Source organism: Phocoena phocoena, chromosome 20 (genome assembly GCF_963924675.1).
Source record: "Phocoena phocoena chromosome 20, mPhoPho1.1, whole genome shotgun sequence".
Taxonomy (NCBI): domain Eukaryota; kingdom Metazoa; phylum Chordata; class Mammalia; order Artiodactyla; family Phocoenidae; genus Phocoena; species Phocoena phocoena.
Genome location: NC_089238.1, coordinates 2,405,301 through 2,421,986, shown reverse-complemented (window position 1 = coordinate 2,421,986; position 16,686 = coordinate 2,405,301). Strand labels below are relative to the sequence as shown.

General features: G+C 46.2%; 1 protein-coding gene across 1 annotated transcript; it reads right to left on the bottom strand.

The window, feature by feature from the left end:
- Nucleotides 1–1,096: 1,096 nt before the first annotated feature.
- Nucleotides 1,097–15,671, bottom strand: ZNF71 (zinc finger protein 71). The gene is made up of 3 exons (XM_065898870.1): nt 15,639–15,671; nt 9,288–9,414; nt 1,097–2,532 (listed from the first exon to the last, which is right to left on the bottom strand). The coding sequence occupies exons 1-3, from the start codon at nt 15,669–15,671 to the stop codon at nt 1,097–1,099; spliced, it is 1,596 nt and encodes a 531-aa protein (XP_065754942.1).
- Between the last annotated feature and the right edge of the window lie 1,015 nt (nt 15,672–16,686).

Here is a 16,686-nt window from a genome sequence, read left to right as displayed (position 1 = left end):
ACTGATATAAGTGGTTGCTTAAAATGAATTATTCTTTGTGCACCCCGGCGTCAGGAAGTGTGGGACATTCAGACACGCCAGGACATTTGCGACCAGTAGCACAGAACATTAAAATAAAAAGGTGGTGGAAAAGGTCCCAGAGAGGGGAGACTGGGGGAACTCTATGTGTACACAAAGCTTCAGGTCAGCCTTAGGAGACTCCAAGTTTAACTGCAAAAAATAACGATGTAAAGAGACTCAGATGCGCAGCTTATTGAATCCGGTTAAGTATTTTAACCTGAATATCAAGCCTGTCGTTACTCGCTCCCCTGCCCTCTCCCACAAGCACTGAAACCGACTTTGACAGCACACCTGTTACCTGTATCTTTCTCACCTGATGACTGTTTAAGATGACACTGGTCTCCCTTCATGAAAAGTTTTATTAAAAAAAAAATTTAACGGACCACTATGAGAAACTTTGGCAGCCAAACCCGTTACTGTTATTGCTAACTCTGAAAAAAAATTTTTTTCCTCTCACGAACTTGCCAACTTCTACCGCTTATTAGCCTGGGGGGAGGAGGCTTCCAGTACGGTTTAGGGAGACTGCAGGGGGGCTGGGATATGGAAGGACGACGAAGGGTCCCCCTCTAGCTCTTCCCCATAGAGGAAACTCACAGACAACCTATGTCTGGACTAGACCGAGGGTGTGTGTGACAAGGGGAAAAACGTCCCCACGCTCTTATCAAGTCCTGCACGCCTCTCCCCAACTTTACTATCGGAACGGAGACCGACCGGAGGCTCCATCTCAGCGCCTAAAATGTACTGAGCGCTTGGTCTGGAACCCTGACGCTCTCCGTTCCTGGCACTCCCCCGTGAGTTACCAGCCACAGCCAACCTTGCAACGTTCCCAAGTACACTGGGCACGGAGGAACTTGGCTTCCGGCTCGGTGGTGTGGACGCCCGGCCGGGAAGGAGCGCGTGGGAACCAAGACCCCCACAATTCCTAAGAGCCGCGGGGCTGCGCCACCCTGGGCCCCCACTTGAGAACTCCCAGAGAGCCGACGGCCCGTGCTAAGGACGCCGCCCACCTGGTGTAGACTGGGGCGCCCCAAGCTCCCTAGGTGTGGATCCTCAGGTGCCGCGTGAGGTTGGTGTTCCGGCTGAAGGTTTTCCCGCACTCGCCGCACCTGTAGGGCTTCTCCCCGGTGTGGATCCTCTGGTGAACCGTGAGCGAGGAGTTCTTGATGAAGGCCTTGCCGCACTGCGCGCACCGGTACGGCTTCTCGCCCGTGTGGATGCGCTGGTGTTCGATGAGGTAGGCGCTCTGGCTGAAGGCCTTCCCGCACTCGCCGCACGCGTAGGGCTTCTCGCCGCTGTGGCCCATCTGGTGTACCACCAGGGACGAGCGGCCCGTGAAGTGCTTCTTGCAGATGTAGCACGCGTACGGCTTCTCGCCGGTGTGGATGCGCTGGTGCTGGGTCAGAGCGGAGTTCTTGCTAAAGGCCTTGCCGCACTGGCCGCACTCGAAAGGCTTCACCCCGATGTGCAGCCTCTGGTGCTGGATCAGGTAGGCGCTCTGGCTGAAGGCCTTGCCGCACTCGCCGCACGCGTACGGCTTCTCGCCCGTGTGGTTGCGCCGGTGCAGCGTCAGCGACGAGCTCTTGTTGAAGGCGCGGCCGCAGTCCCCGCACGCGTACGGCTTCTCGCCCGTGTGCGTGCGCTGATGCTCCGTCAGGTGCATGTTCTGGCTGAAGGCGCGCCCGCACTCGCCGCACACGTACGGCCTCTCACCCGTGTGCGTGCGCTGGTGCACGATCAGGTGCATGTTCTGGCGGAAGGCCTTGCCGCACTCCCCGCACGCGTACGGCTTCTCGCCCGTGTGGACCCGCTCGTGCTGGGCGAGGGAGGAGGTCTTCCGGAAAGCTTTCCCGCACACGCCGCACGCGTACGGCTTCTCGCCGGTGTGCGTGCGCTGGTGCACGATGAGGTTCATGCTCTGGCTGAAGGCGCGGCCGCAGTCCCCGCACGCGTACGGCTTCTCGCCCGTGTGGACCCGCTGGTGGATGGTCAGCGACGACCGTTCCAGAAAGTGCTTCCCACACACGTCGCACTGGAAGGGCTTCTCCCCGGTGTGGATGCGCTGGTGTTTCACCAGCGACGAGCTGCGGCCAAAAGCCTTGCCACACTCGCTGCAGTCGTAGGATTTCTTCTCCACGTCCGGTCTGGAGGGTTTACCAAGGTCCGAGTTACCTGCGAGGTTCTTGCCCCGCATGGCAAACGGGTGGATCCCTGCTTCACTCGGACCCCCCGACCTGGGTGGCGCCGTGGTGGGGCTCTGGTTAACGAACGCCAGCAATTCACGACATTCGGGGTCCGACTCCCGGGAGATTTCCAGCCGCCCCGGGCAGGTCCTAGCGCTTCCCCGCCGCGACTCCACCCTGTCACCCTGCGTCCGCGCTCCGTCCACGGCTGAACCCCAGGCCCCGGATGGTTTGTCTTCCGAAATCTCTTCCTTCAGGTCCGGTTCTTTCATTTCAGGTCTCATTTCCAAGTCTGGCGGGGGAGGAGGAGAGGAGAAGAAATGTACGCGGTTAATGCTGGGTGGAAGTAATTTCCCAAGCGGGGGTGGGTAAACGACAGGGCACGGATGGAGAAGCTAAGAGCAAAGCAATGCGCTGACGACACACGTGGTTTCAGAAGGCAGAACCAACCTAGGAAGTGAGCGGAGAACTAGAAATGTCCCTTTCGGAGCTCGGAGGAGACACACAAGTTGGGCTGAGAGGGGGCGGGTCAGAAAGGCTCTCGCAAACCTGAGTGAGGAGTTTCTGCAATGGATTCCTCCCCTCCAGGGTCCATCCTGAATATCCCCAACCGGTCATGCTTCTCAGAGCATCGATTTTGTATTAGAAATGATACAAATACAGCTGACGTTTACGTCGCGTGCAGGTTACCCCGTCTTTCCGGGCCCCGGCCCAGCTCCATCCCGCCCTCCCCAGCCCCGTAGGCCTCACTCCCCTCCTCCACTGCCCAGTCGTGGAGCGCAGGTATCCCCGTGGGGCTGGCTCCAGACCTCTCCTGTTTGCACATCCATCCCTTCCTGGTCACCAAGCGAAGTCTCCAGTTCCCTCCCACGTGTATCCTGTTCATTTCTGTTTCCTGTCTGAGGTCCGGACTCTGTATCATGGACCTAATGGCTTCATTCCCAACATTTAAAAGTTGTGAGATCTTACACAAAAATGTCACGAAAAGTGTGACGATATGACCACACAAAGCCTTTATTCCTATGAGGCGATAAAAAGCAGGAGTGGAGCAGCAGCTGTTCCCGACCCCTCATTTAACCCCCACCTGGCCCCACCAACACTTGAGTTTGAGACCCCCCCCTCCCCTAAGTCATGTCATGCCTTCATGGCCCCGCCAAGGGAGTCTGGACTTCTATATAGTATCTTCTATATAGTGATGCCTCCCAAATGTATGCCCCCCACCCAGACCTGCTGAGTTCTGCTGAGGACTATTCAGAAGCCTCCTGTGTCCCCCTTGGGTATGGCAAACCCCTTTAACAGGAAACTTGTGATTTTGGAACCCTCACCCCCACCCCAAATGATAAAAAAAAGAAAGAAAGGCTCATCAAAGAGATGTAGCAACATAGTCAGACACAGAAGGACACTCATATGAGGTCCCCAGAGGAGTCAAATTTATAGAGACAGAAAGTAGACGGTGGGTCCCAGGGGCTGGGGGAGGAGGGAACGGGCAGTGTTTACTGGGGACCAGGTTGGGGAAGATGAAAAGGCCTCTGGAGATGGATGGTGGTGATAGTTGCACAACAATTTGAATGTACTCAATACCACTGAACTGTACACGTAAAAAAGGGCTAAAATGGTAAATTTTGTGTTATATGTATTTTACCATCATTTTAAAAAGTGTTTTAAAAATAAAGATGTAGCAGTCTTTTTTGTTTTTTTTTTTTTAGCAGTCATTTTTGATTCGCCTCTTCCCTCCCATCATCCAGGCTGTTGAGTGCCACTGGATGGGCAAAGCAGCTTGAGCCAGACCAAATCTCTCCACCAACACAGCCAACCATCGAGTCAGGCACCGCAGGTTTCCTGCCTACACCCTCTGCCCTCTACAAGGCACTGTCCACTCAGTGGTAGGGATCTTCTCAGGCAGGCCAAGCCCTCCAGCATCTCCCCAGCACACTGAGAATCAGGGCCAAGACCTTCCCTCCTGGGCCCTTGGGCAGACAGAGCCAGCCTGGATCCTGCCGACCACGCCGGACTGACGCACCTTCCTTTTCTTCAGGCACACTTGCCCTGCAGTTCCCTTTTTACCCCCGTGTCTGTGCTGAGCTCTTCCTGCCTTGGGCCTTTGCACCTGCTGGCTCCTTGATACTCCTTGCGTGCTCACCCTCAGGCCTCAGTTAGCATTTATCCTCCATCCTACGGTGGAAAGGAAGATCTCTCTTGCTATCCTCTTGCCTGCTTCCTAGTGATCGTTCGTTATGGCCCGTGGCGACTTGTCTTTGTCCCTTGATCTGTCTACTACCAGCCCCTGCCCCGCAGTGGAAAGTGAGCTCCAGGAGGGCAAGACCCTGGCCTGTGCCTGGTTAGTTACAGGATCTGGCACACAGAAGGTAAACATGCACTGCACACTTGCAATGTGCCCAGTACGGGGCTGAGCAATTGGCACAGATCATTCCGTGTGGTCCCCACGACCATGTAGTTATGTTTGAGATTATACATAGGAAACAAGCTCTGAGAATTAAGTCACTTACTCGAGGTCACACAGCATACTAGAGGCAGAGCTGAGATTGAAGCCTATGACCACAGAGCCACGGGCCCTGGTCAGTCACTGTTTCGCTGTGTTCTTATGCTTTCCCATGCCAGAGCAAAGGATTTGAGAAATACTTGAGAGTGATCCTGGCTTAGTGACCCTGGGGTGTAGCGTGACGCCCAGATGTTAGGGCAGATGGAGGCATGGGGCATGAAGGCCCCGTGGCATGGGTGGGGGTGACTTCTCAGTAGGAGGAGGAAAGGAAGGCTGATGGTGGATTTGGTTTGGGGTGCGTGGGGTCTGAGACGTGCTGGGGACATACACTGGCCTGAGCCTGCAGAGATGGGAGGCAGCAGAGTCTCGGTTGTGAATACAGTTGGAAGTCTTCTGGAATAAATATGAGAGCTGGAGGGAGCATGCCAGCAAAATCCCAGAGTTAAGGGGCAGTTAAAAGGAGGCGGCCTCCCTTTCAGGGATTAAAACCCTTCAGGAGATGTGGCAACATGGATGGACCTGGAGAATATCATATTTAGTGAAGTAAGACAGAGAAAGACAAATATTATATGAAATCACTTATATATGGAATCTAAAAAATAATACGAATGAATCTGTATAAAACACAGACACAGAAAACAAACATATGGTTACCAAAGGGGAAAGGAGGGGAGGGATAAATTAGGAGATCGGGATTAACAGATACACACTACTATACATAAGCTAGATAAGCAACAAGGATATATTATATAGCACAGGGAGCTACATTCAATACCTTGTAATAACCTATAATAGAAAAGAATCTAAAAATACATACGTGTGTATTACTGAATCACTTTGCTGTACACCTGAAACTAACACACTATTGTAAATCAACTCTACTTCAATTAAAAAAAAACACACACAAACACCCTTCATGAGAGATGATTTGCAAAAAAGCAAACATCAGCTCTTACTCGTGAAAAGGTATGCAAACACAGCTCAACGTCAGCCAAATTAAAAGGACCCTGCCATATGGCTTTTCACCAATCAGATCAGCAAGGAGCAAAGCATTTGATGATGTGTGGCTGGTGACAGTGTGTGGACATGGGCCTTCTTGCCCACGGTCAAGGGAAATGTTAACAGGACAACGTCTGCAGAGGCCATTTCGGCAACAAGCTACAAACATCCAAAATGTTATTCATTCCTTTTGGTCTAAATGCGGATTTTTTTTCATGGTACTAGATTTCTTGTCCTTTATAGTTTCTTTTCCCATATTATGTATTTCCACAATTGCTTCTGATCACAAAGTAATTCACACTTGTTATTAAAACATCAAACATCAAAAAATAACATAAAATGGAAGTCTCCTGCAATCTCACCATCTAACAGTTTGATGTATATTTTTAGAATTTTCTCCCAGTGCATACTTTAAAAAAATATGCACAACACACCCTGTATGCACACACACATATGAACACACACTGTTGTTGTTGTTTTTCTGAAATGTGGCCAAGATAGAGTAACAAAGATAAGATTTCCCTCCAGCCTACAGCCTAAAGCAATGGGAGGAAGAGAGGACAAAATATATAAAGCAAAGGTTTTCAAGACACTGGACATGAGTCAACAAAGTGCAGTGATTCCTGAGACATAGGACTCAACAGTGGCAGGCCCTACGACCACCCAACTTACTCGCAGGAAAGTTCGCAGGCCACAGCACAGGAGGGGGAACTGAGGTGAAGCCCCGCAGACTCCCTGAGTCGAGGAGATGGAATTGAGAGACGGAGGCAGGTGGAGTTCACAAAACAGAGTACTGGACAGGAAAGTGTGGAGAGTGGGCTCTGGAGACAGGCAAGGTCCTCCCTCCAGGACTTGGGTTACTGATCAGAACACTCATATACAGAAACTACCCAAGGCTGGAGAAAACCACCCGAAAGGAATTGCAAACAGTACCCAGAGCCGAAGCAGGGCTGGGAACACTGCCTCCTCACACCAGCCATGTAACTCGCACCATATAATTCATGGGGCGTTGGGCAGAACACTCAGAAGGGTCTTGTGGAGATTAAGTCGTCCTAGACTGAACACAAGCCACAAAGGCAAAAATGAAAGCAGGTCAAATGACGTGGTATTGGTGTCAAGACAGACAAATAGATGGATGAAACAGAACAGAGTCCAGAATTAGACCCACACATACATGAACAGCTGATTTTTGACAAAAGTGCAAAGGCAATTCAGTGGAAATTTTTCAGTGGAAATATTCAGTCTTTTCAACACATGGCGGAACAACAGGACATCTATTTGACAAAAAAAAGTGAACTTGAATTAACATTTTGCATCATTAGAAAAATTAACTCTAAGGGGATCATAGAACAAAATATGAAACCTAAAACTATACAACATACAGAAGAAAACCTTTGTGACTTTGAGATAGGCAAAGATTTCTAAAATCTGACACCAAAAGCATGATCCCTAAGGAAAATAATTTATCAATTGGACTTCAAATTAAAAACTTCTCTTCAAACAAATGATGCTGGGGAACCTGGATAGCCACATTCAAAGGAGTGACATTAGACCCCTTTTTAACATCATTCACAAAAATTAACTCAAAGTGAACCAAAGATGTACATGAAGAGCTACAACTGTTAAACTCTTAGAAGAAAACACAGGAGTAAATTTTCATGGCCTTGGTTGGTCAATGGTTTCTGAGATACGATACCAAAAGCACAAGCAACAACAACAAAATAAATAAATTGAACACATCAAAATTAAAAATGTTTGTGTTTCAAATGATGCCATCAAAAAAGAGAAAAGTCTACCCACAGAATGGGACAAAATATTTGCAAAGCATCTACCCGATAAAGGACTTATGTCAATAATAATAATTAATAAACATATAAAGAACTCTCAAAACTCAATAATAAGGAAACGAACAACCCAACTAAATAAAACAGGCAAAAGACTTGAACAGATATTTCACTGAAGAGAATATACATGTGGCAATTAAGCACATGGAAAGATTCTCAATATCAAATGAAAACTACGATATGATAAGACTACACACCAACGAGAAAGGCTGAAATGAAAAAGATTGAGCATACTGAGATTTGGCAAGCACATGGAGCAGCTGAAACTCCCACTCACTGCTGGTGGAAATGTCAAATGTTACAACTGCTTTGGAAAAAAGTTTGGAGTTTCTTTAAAAGTTAGATATACACCTCATATCTGAGCCAACCATTCTACTCACCGGTGTTTACTCAAGAGAAAGGAAAGCATATGCCTACAGAAAAACTTGTACACGCACGTTCACAGCAGCTTTATTTGTAATAGTCCAGAATTGGAAACAACCCAAATGTTCATCAACAAGTGAATGGATAAACAAATTGTGGTCTATCCATAGGCAGAATGGTATTCAGCAATAAAAAGATGTGAACTATTGATACATACAACAACATGGGTGAACCTCAAAATCATCATGCCAAGTGAAAGAAGTCAGACCAAAAAGAGACTACATGCTGTATGACTCCATGTATATAAAATTCTAGAATATGCAAATTAAACCACAGTGACATAAGGCAGACCAGTGGTTGCCTGGGGATGGAGGGTGGGTACGGGGAGGGAAGGGAGATATTACCCAGGGGCATGAGAAACTCTTCGGGGTAATGGATATGTTCATTATCTGGATCATGGTGATGGTTTCCTGGATGTGTACAGATGTTGAAATACACTGAATTATTCTTTAAATATGTGCAGTTAATTATAGGTCAATTATACTTCCACAAAAGCTGTTGAAGAAATGGGACCATACTCTAGCTCTGAAAGTTAGTGTTTCAACAACACATCAAGGGACATCATTCCATGTCAGTGCCTACAAAGAGTGCTCATCTTTGAAAAGCATGGTTTCCATCATATGGCTACACCTTGATATGTTAGTCAGTCTTGTACATGTGGGCATAGTCTTGTACATGTGGGCATTTAGGTCATTTCTATTTTTCTTCCTAAGGAAAACTTTGTACACATATAGAAAGATTTCTAAAGGGTAGATCCCTAAAAATGGAATTGTTCAAAATTTGGCTGATAATGCCAAACTGTCCTCCAAAAGAGTTGTCCCAACATTATACTCCTAAAAGGACAGAGTCCCTTTCCCGATACCTTCATAATGCAGGCTATTATTCTTTTTCATTTCTGTGTACCTCATGAGCAAAAACTGTATTTCTTTGACTATTAGTAAGATTTAAAAATCTTTTATAAAGCGTGATTCCATGTATTTCCACATTTATGAACTTCCAGCTATAAGTCTGGCCATCATTCAGTCTTTTTCTTATTTATTCCTAGGAGCTCTTTACATAATTATAATCCTTTGACTGTTATCCATGTGGTAAATATTATTCCCCATTTCATCATCTGTCAACTTTATTCTTAGCTTTGAGTGATTTAAACTTTCTACGTAGTCAAATCTGTCAGTGATTTAAGCTTTCTACGTAGTCAAATCTGTCAATCTTTTTTCTTATCTCTCTGTAGTCCTCACGTGACAGGCTGATGGTAAGTTACTCAGCGAAGCTGCCCCTTACCCAGTGAGACCAGGTTCTGGAGGTTCTCTAGCATCACATCTCTGTACAGGTCCTTCTGGGAAGGTTCCAGCTGCTGCCACTCCTCCTGGGTGAAGTCCACAGTCACATCCCTGAACGTCACTGACTCCTGTAAGAGGAAACCCACAACCACTCACCACAGGGCCCTCCTTACAGAGGTCTGGAAGAATGGCCAGAAAAGCCAAGAGGATTTCGGGAAGGCACACAGGATGTATCTGAAGTGATTTCAACAAGGACCAGCCACTCAGTTATCTTGGTGCCTCATTATTTGGGGATGGTCCTCTGACAGAGAAATAAAACAAATATGAGGCTGTTTAGAGCAGAAAGTCACAGATTTGAGAGACAGAGAAGGAATCAAACGCAAAATGATCATAACCCAGTGAATCAACACATTCATTAGAAGCCCAACAAAGGCAGAAACCTAGATGGAACCCAGTAGTTCACCAAAGATTCCTGAGCCCCTACAAAGCTGCAGGCACTGAGCAAGGTGCGGGATACAGACACAGAAGGTTTAAGAACTAGTTCCTCAAAGGAGGGGCAGACGAAAACACCTGTAACTGACCCACAATCTGGTCAATACTGTCATGAAGGTATGAACAAAATTCTCCAGGCTCCTGAGCAACAGCAGCTTTAGGGGGCGTCCGGGAAGACTTCAGAAAGGTGACACTGAGTTTAGGCTGGGGGAAGGATCAGTGGTCAGGTCCTTGGGGGGAGATTCCAGAGGGAGGAAGAGCTTGGGTCAAGACATGAGGCTTAAAAGGCAGATTAGACCATTGAGGAATCGTGAGAAGTTCATGTGGTGGAAGCATAAGAGACTTTCCAGCTGATGCTGTAAGCCCTGGGGATGAAATGAATGTGGCTTAGCAGGGAGAGATGATGATGATGATGGTGATGGTGGTGGTGGTGGTGGTGGTGGTGGTGATGGTGGTGATGATGATGGTGATGATGGTGATGATGGTGGTGATGATGATGGTGATGGTGGTGATGGTGGTGGTACTGACAATGGTTGTGGTGATGATGATGGTGATGACAATGATGTTGTCAATTGTAGGTCACAACACCTATCACTCCATAGGCAGTTGCTATGTACCAGGTATTATTCTAAGGATTTGTTATAGGTTGAATTATGCTTCCTCTCCTCCAAATCCATGTGTTGAAGTCCTACTCCCAGCACCTCAGAATGGGACCTTATTTGGAATTAGGGCCACTGGTTAAGATGAGGTCATATTGGAGTAGGTGGGCCCTAATCCAATATGACTGGTGTCCTTATAAATAGAGGAAATTTGAACACAGAGACACGCACACATGGAAAATACCATGTGAAAACAAGCCAAGAACTACTGGGAGCTGAGAGAGAGGCCTGAAATTGATTCTTCTCTAGACCGTTCAGAAAGAAGGGTGGTTTTCCACATATTTGGTTTTGACCCCCTACTCTAAACAATGTATTTGCAGAAGTTGTTTTCATTATTATTATTTAAAGTGCTCAAAGGAAAATTCCTGGAAATCATGTATGTTTACTTTTTATTTAGATTTGTCATTTACAGGGACGTGGGCAGGTTTTAATGTTTTCCTAACCACGTTGGTGATTTAGGTGGATTCTGGAAACTCTGAGTTTTTGTTCTGTAGTTAATTTTTTTTTTTTTGCGGTACGCGGGTCTCTCACTGCTGTGGCCTCTCCCGTCGTGGAGCACAGGCTCCGGACGCGCAGGCTCAGCGGCCATGGCTCACGGGCCCAGCCGCTCCGCGGCATGTGGGATCTTCCCGGACCGGGGCATGAACCCTTGTCCCCTGCATCAGCAGGCAGACTCTCAACCACTGCGCCACCAGGGAAGCCCTGTAGTTAATTTTTATTAAAAAATGTATTACTTGGAAAAAAAAAATCAAGGTGTTGGCCCAGCCAACACCTTGATTTTTGACTTCCAGCCTCCAGAACTGTGAGAAAATATATTTCTGTTGTTTAAGCCTCTCTGTGGTACTTTGTTATGGCAGCTCTAGCAAACCAATACATCCGTCTTGCTCTCTACTATTTCCCCAGTGTTTAGTACAATGCCTGGCATATAGTAGGCACTCAATGAATAGTTCTTGAATGAATAAATGGGTCAGTAAGGATGGTGTAAGGATTAAATGAGTTAATCCATGTTTGACACTCAGAACAGTGCACAGCATACAGCAGGTGCTTAATTACCATCAGCTACTATTATTGCCACCCACATCCACAGGTCCTTGGCTCTCCCCAGTGCTCTGAGCCCCCGACACGAGAACCGTGAACCCTGGCTCACCCTCCCTGAGAGGAGGCCTCACCTCCTGGCCAGTCCTATCATGGCCCCCATGTGCCTGCCCAGAGGCTTTGGGCTCATGCTGGCCTCCTCTGCCTCGTGGGTCACTACTGTTTGATGAGGAAGCAGTACAAGGCAGTGGTTGAGAGTGTGGGCTCAGGAGCCTGGAAGCCTGCAATGAAATCCTGGCTCTACCCTCAATGGCTGTCTTTTCCTTGAGCAAGTGCCTTAACCTCTCTGAACTTCATTTGTTCATAATAAAAATGTCCCCCTCTGTAGTTGTCATGGGGGTTGAATGCGGTAATGCATATATGGTTCCAGCACAGTGTCTGGTATGGCTGGAGTAAGTTCTCGATGAATGTCAACTATTACATTTGATTGATTTTGACATTTCACATATGCATCTTATATATATACTTATTAGTAGTAGTAGTTATTATTATTTAACATTTATTTATTTTGGCCAGGCTGGGTCCTAGTCATGGCATGCAGGATCTTCGTTGCAGCATGTTTAGTTGAGGCATGCAGGATCTTTAGTTGTGGCATGCGGACTCTTAGTTGCGGCATGTGTGTGGGATCTAGTTCCCCAGTAGTAATTATTATTATATGATATTATTATTTGATTCTTTGGCCCATACATCCTTTGGCCAGTCCTGCTAATAATTCCTTTTTTAAAAAAAGCCACTTTGGGCTTCCCTGGTGGCGCAGTGGTTGAGAGTCCACCCGCGGATGCAGGGGGTACAGGTTCGTGCCCCGGTCCGGGAGGATCCCACGTGCCGCAGAGCGGCTGGGCCCGTGAGCCATGGCTGCTGGGCCTGCGCGTCCGGAGCCTGTGCTCCACGGCGGGAGGGGCCGCAGCGGTGAGAGGCCTGCGTACCACAAAAAAAAAAAAGCCACTTTATTGAGGTATGATTGACATATAAAAGCTGTACATATTTAATTAATACAACTTGATTAAGTCTGGAAAGTATGCACCCATGAAACATTATCATAATCGAGGCCATAAGCTATCTATCACCTCCAAAAGTTTCCTGCTGCCCCCTCTATCTTTTTATTTATTTTAATTTTTAAAAATATTGTAGTTCCTTCAGAGAGTCTTCTCTAAGAATGCCCCACATCAGTGAACTCACTCAATAAATAACATATTTACTGAGTAGGCTCCATGCGCTGCTCTGGGGGCTGGGCTGGGAGGGGTGCACTAAAAACAAAATGGACAGTCCTGGAAGTGTCAGAGCTGACACCTTACAGCAAAGGATGCTGAAGGGCAGGCAGCAGGGGCCGCCCTCCTCTGGAGGGTTGGAAAGACTTCCCCAGAAGTATGGTTTAGCCCCAAATGCACCAAACCTGAGTGCTTTGTGTGTGCATGTCTGAGGCCACTCATTCTCGTGCTTCGTCTGTTTTGGTTTCCTGTCTACTGGCACAAACCAATTTGCCACAAGGAAAACCTCCCCAAATTCCAAAGAGCTGAAATCAGATAGGCTCTATTTCTTGAAAATCAGAATATATTTGCGCTAGATGTAATTAAGAAGAAAACACTTAAATAAAAAATCCCAACCATACCAAAATAAAAATAATCAACAAGTCCTTCTAAATTAAGTAGGAAAAAGAAGAAATCAAGATGATAATCACAGACAAGTTAAAAATGAAGACATCATGGTGCAGAGTTGCTTTGGAAAATAGTCCGACAGTTCCTTAGACAGTTACACAGAGTTATATTAGGACCCAGCAATTCCTAAGTATACGCCCAAGAGAATTGAGAACTCCTAAGTATACGCCCAAGAGAATTGAGAACACATGTCCAAACTAATGTCTGAACTGCAGCATTCCTAATAACCAAAAACTGGAAACAGCCCAAATGTCCATCAACCAATGAATGGATAAATAACATGTGGTCTAACCACACAGTGGAATATTATTCAGTCATGAAAATGAATGAAGCACTGACACATGCTAAAACATGGATGAATCTCAGAAAAATTATGCTAAAAGAACCAGACACAAAAGACCATATATCATATGATTTCATTTATATGAAATGTCCAGGATAGGCAAATCCAGAGACAAAAAGTAAATGAGTGGTTGCCAGCGGTTGGGGGTCAAGAGAGGAAATGGGAGTGAGTGCCATTGGGTACACACTTCCATTTGGGATGATGAAAATGTTCTAAAATTGACTGTGGTGATGGTTGCACAACTCTGAATATACCGTAAGCCAATTAATTGTACACTCTGTGGTATGTGGGGTATATCTTAATACAGGTGTTAAATAAATAAAGGCATGACAAACCAAAACTCACAGGTAAGTGAAATGACACATTTAGACATTAAAATAAATTCTAGGTGGATTCAGAAGTTCACTGTTAACATCCAAACGATAAATAGAAAAAAAGGAAGAAAAACAGATGATGTGTGACCTGTGGATGGAGAAACCCTTTTATAGTTTAAATGGAAGACACCAGAGGAGGAGAGACAGACTCGATTTTAAAAATATGAAATGCTTTTGGACTTAAATATAAAATAAGAAACGAAAAGTAAAGCTGGGAAGTATATTTGCCACAAATATTTCCATACACACACACTTCTTTAAAATCTTCAAGAATACTAAGATTCCTGGAGACTGGTAAAGCACAAGATAGATCATTTAACCCCCTGCAGAAAAGGCTAATAAACATTTTCTAAAAATGAAGCCTCACTAATATACATACAATGCTATTCGGAAAAGATTTTGTGACACCATTTGTCACCTATCATGCTCAAAGTTTATACCATTTGTCACATATCCATTTATCATTTATATCCAACTTGCACAATAAATACCCGACAGCCATAAATAACTAGGGACAAATAAATATCAAACAATAGGGGAACCATTAAGTAAGCCAGGTATGGCCCCAAGATAAAATTTCTATGGAGTCATTAAAATGGATGTTACCAAGGAGTTTTTAACAATGCAGAGAAATGCTCAGGATGAAATCTTCGATGAAGAAGGATATAAAAATTGCTCAGCTGGGGTGATTCTTATTTTTGCAAAAAACATGTATCCAGGGAGAGAAGGACACACAACATTTGAGGGTGGTTATTTCTAGGATGAGATCAAGGGTCATTCTGATCCTCTTCACTATGCTCTTCTGGATTTTCTAAGCTTTTTGTAATGATCATGGCATTTCCTTATTTATCAGGAATTTTCTTTTACTTTTACAATAGATTATTTACAGCATTGAAAAATGATTTTTTAAAAAGTCAAACTCACCAATACCAGATGGACATTTAGACACACTGATTATGCAGCAAAAACAAGTGATGTCTGTAGTTTTCAAAGGCTGGGGAAATCCTAATGATTAATGTGGGATGGAAAAAAAAAATCTTCCAAGATAAAAATGGCAGAGCCAATACTGGGTCAATTTTTAAAAATAATCATCAGAGAAGGAAGCCAATAAATGAATACACAAATAATCCACATGATTATCTCTGGGTAGAGGCACTACGGGTGAATTATTATTGTCTTACCTACAGGTTACTGGATTTTCCCTATTTTCTATAAAGAACATTTATATATTTATTATTATGAAATATTTCTGGCATAAAAGCAAGCTTAGAGAAAAATTCAATACACAGCTATATATGTACCACCCGTTAAAACATCATAACACATTACAGTGGGAGCCGGGGATGCCAGCCGTGTGCCCTCCCCATGGGCGCCCTCCCTCCCCCAATGTAACTGCTGTCTGAAATGTGTGGGCCTTGTTCCAGTGAGTCTTGTACACATTTAAACCACCACTTTCCGGGTGCCCTCCTGTGTCTCCTGAGGGCCCTCAGGGCAGAACCAGTCACTCCCCAGCTGCCCTGTCCTCCTTGGTTGACAAAAGTCAATGTCAGGGACAGGCAAGAGAGAGGCTCCTGGGCCTGGAGGGGGCAGAGTGGACAGGAGCATCACCCCTGAGCACTGCTGTCCTTCCTCAGAGTAGACAGAACCCCCAGGAGGTGGGGACATGGGCCCTGGATGGGGCTGGGGGTCAGAGGGACATCCCTCTGGAAAGGAGAGGGAGGCAACATGACTCACCAGGGCCTCATCAGTCAGCAGCTGGGCGGCCATCCCTCCACTGCCCACGGTGACCAGGAACGGTGGGCTCTGGTCAGGGGGGAAAGAGAGGGAGGCACGGTGAGAGGCCAGGCCTAGGCCCACCTCACAATGCACACAGGACAGACACACACATGCCCACAGAGGGGCAGGAGACAGGAACACGCACATACATTAACAGTGAACATTCAGGGTGCTTACCGCCTGCAAAGCACTAGACCAACGCCTCTCACTTAATCCTCCTAACACTCCTGCAAGGTGGGCACTATTTCCACCGACCCCATTTCACCATATAGTTTCACTTATATGTGGAATCTAAATTACGACACAAATGAGCTTATCTATGAAACAGAACCAGACTCACAGACATAGAGAACAGGCTTGTGGTTGCCAAGGGAGAGGGAAGGATTGGAAGTTTGGGGTTAGCAGATGCAAACTATTACATGTAGAATGGATAAACAACAAGGTCCTCCTGTATAGCCCAGGGAACTATATTCAATATCCTGTAATAAACCATCATGGAAAATAATATGAAAAAGAATACATACAACTAAATTGCTTCGCTGTACAGCAGAAATTAACACAACCTTGTAAATCAACTATACTTCAATAAAAAAAGAACACTGTCAAATTAAATGTTGGTCTCTATAAACAGTGAAATTTCAAATTAAAAAGCAATAAGATTATTTTAAAAAAGAAGCCCCGCTGTACATCACAAAGGATCACAAAGGTATGGGCTTGTGTCCCCACCACTTCACGTCTGCAAACCCCACAGCAGCGTGCCCGGCCCGCAGCAAGCCCTCCGCAAAAACATCCTCCAGCTTAAAACTCTCCGGTGGCTTCCCACAGCCTTAGAAATCATCCAGTCTTCACCGCTGCCCACATGGCCCTTATATTCTGCCCCGAGGGCCTTCCCCCTCCCACTCCACTCCCCTCTCAAACACTTGGCCCCAGGTACAGTGGCCTTCGAACCTGCCGCTTCCTCTGCCAGAAATGCTCTTCCCCTGGCTGGCTCCTTCTCACTGTCAGC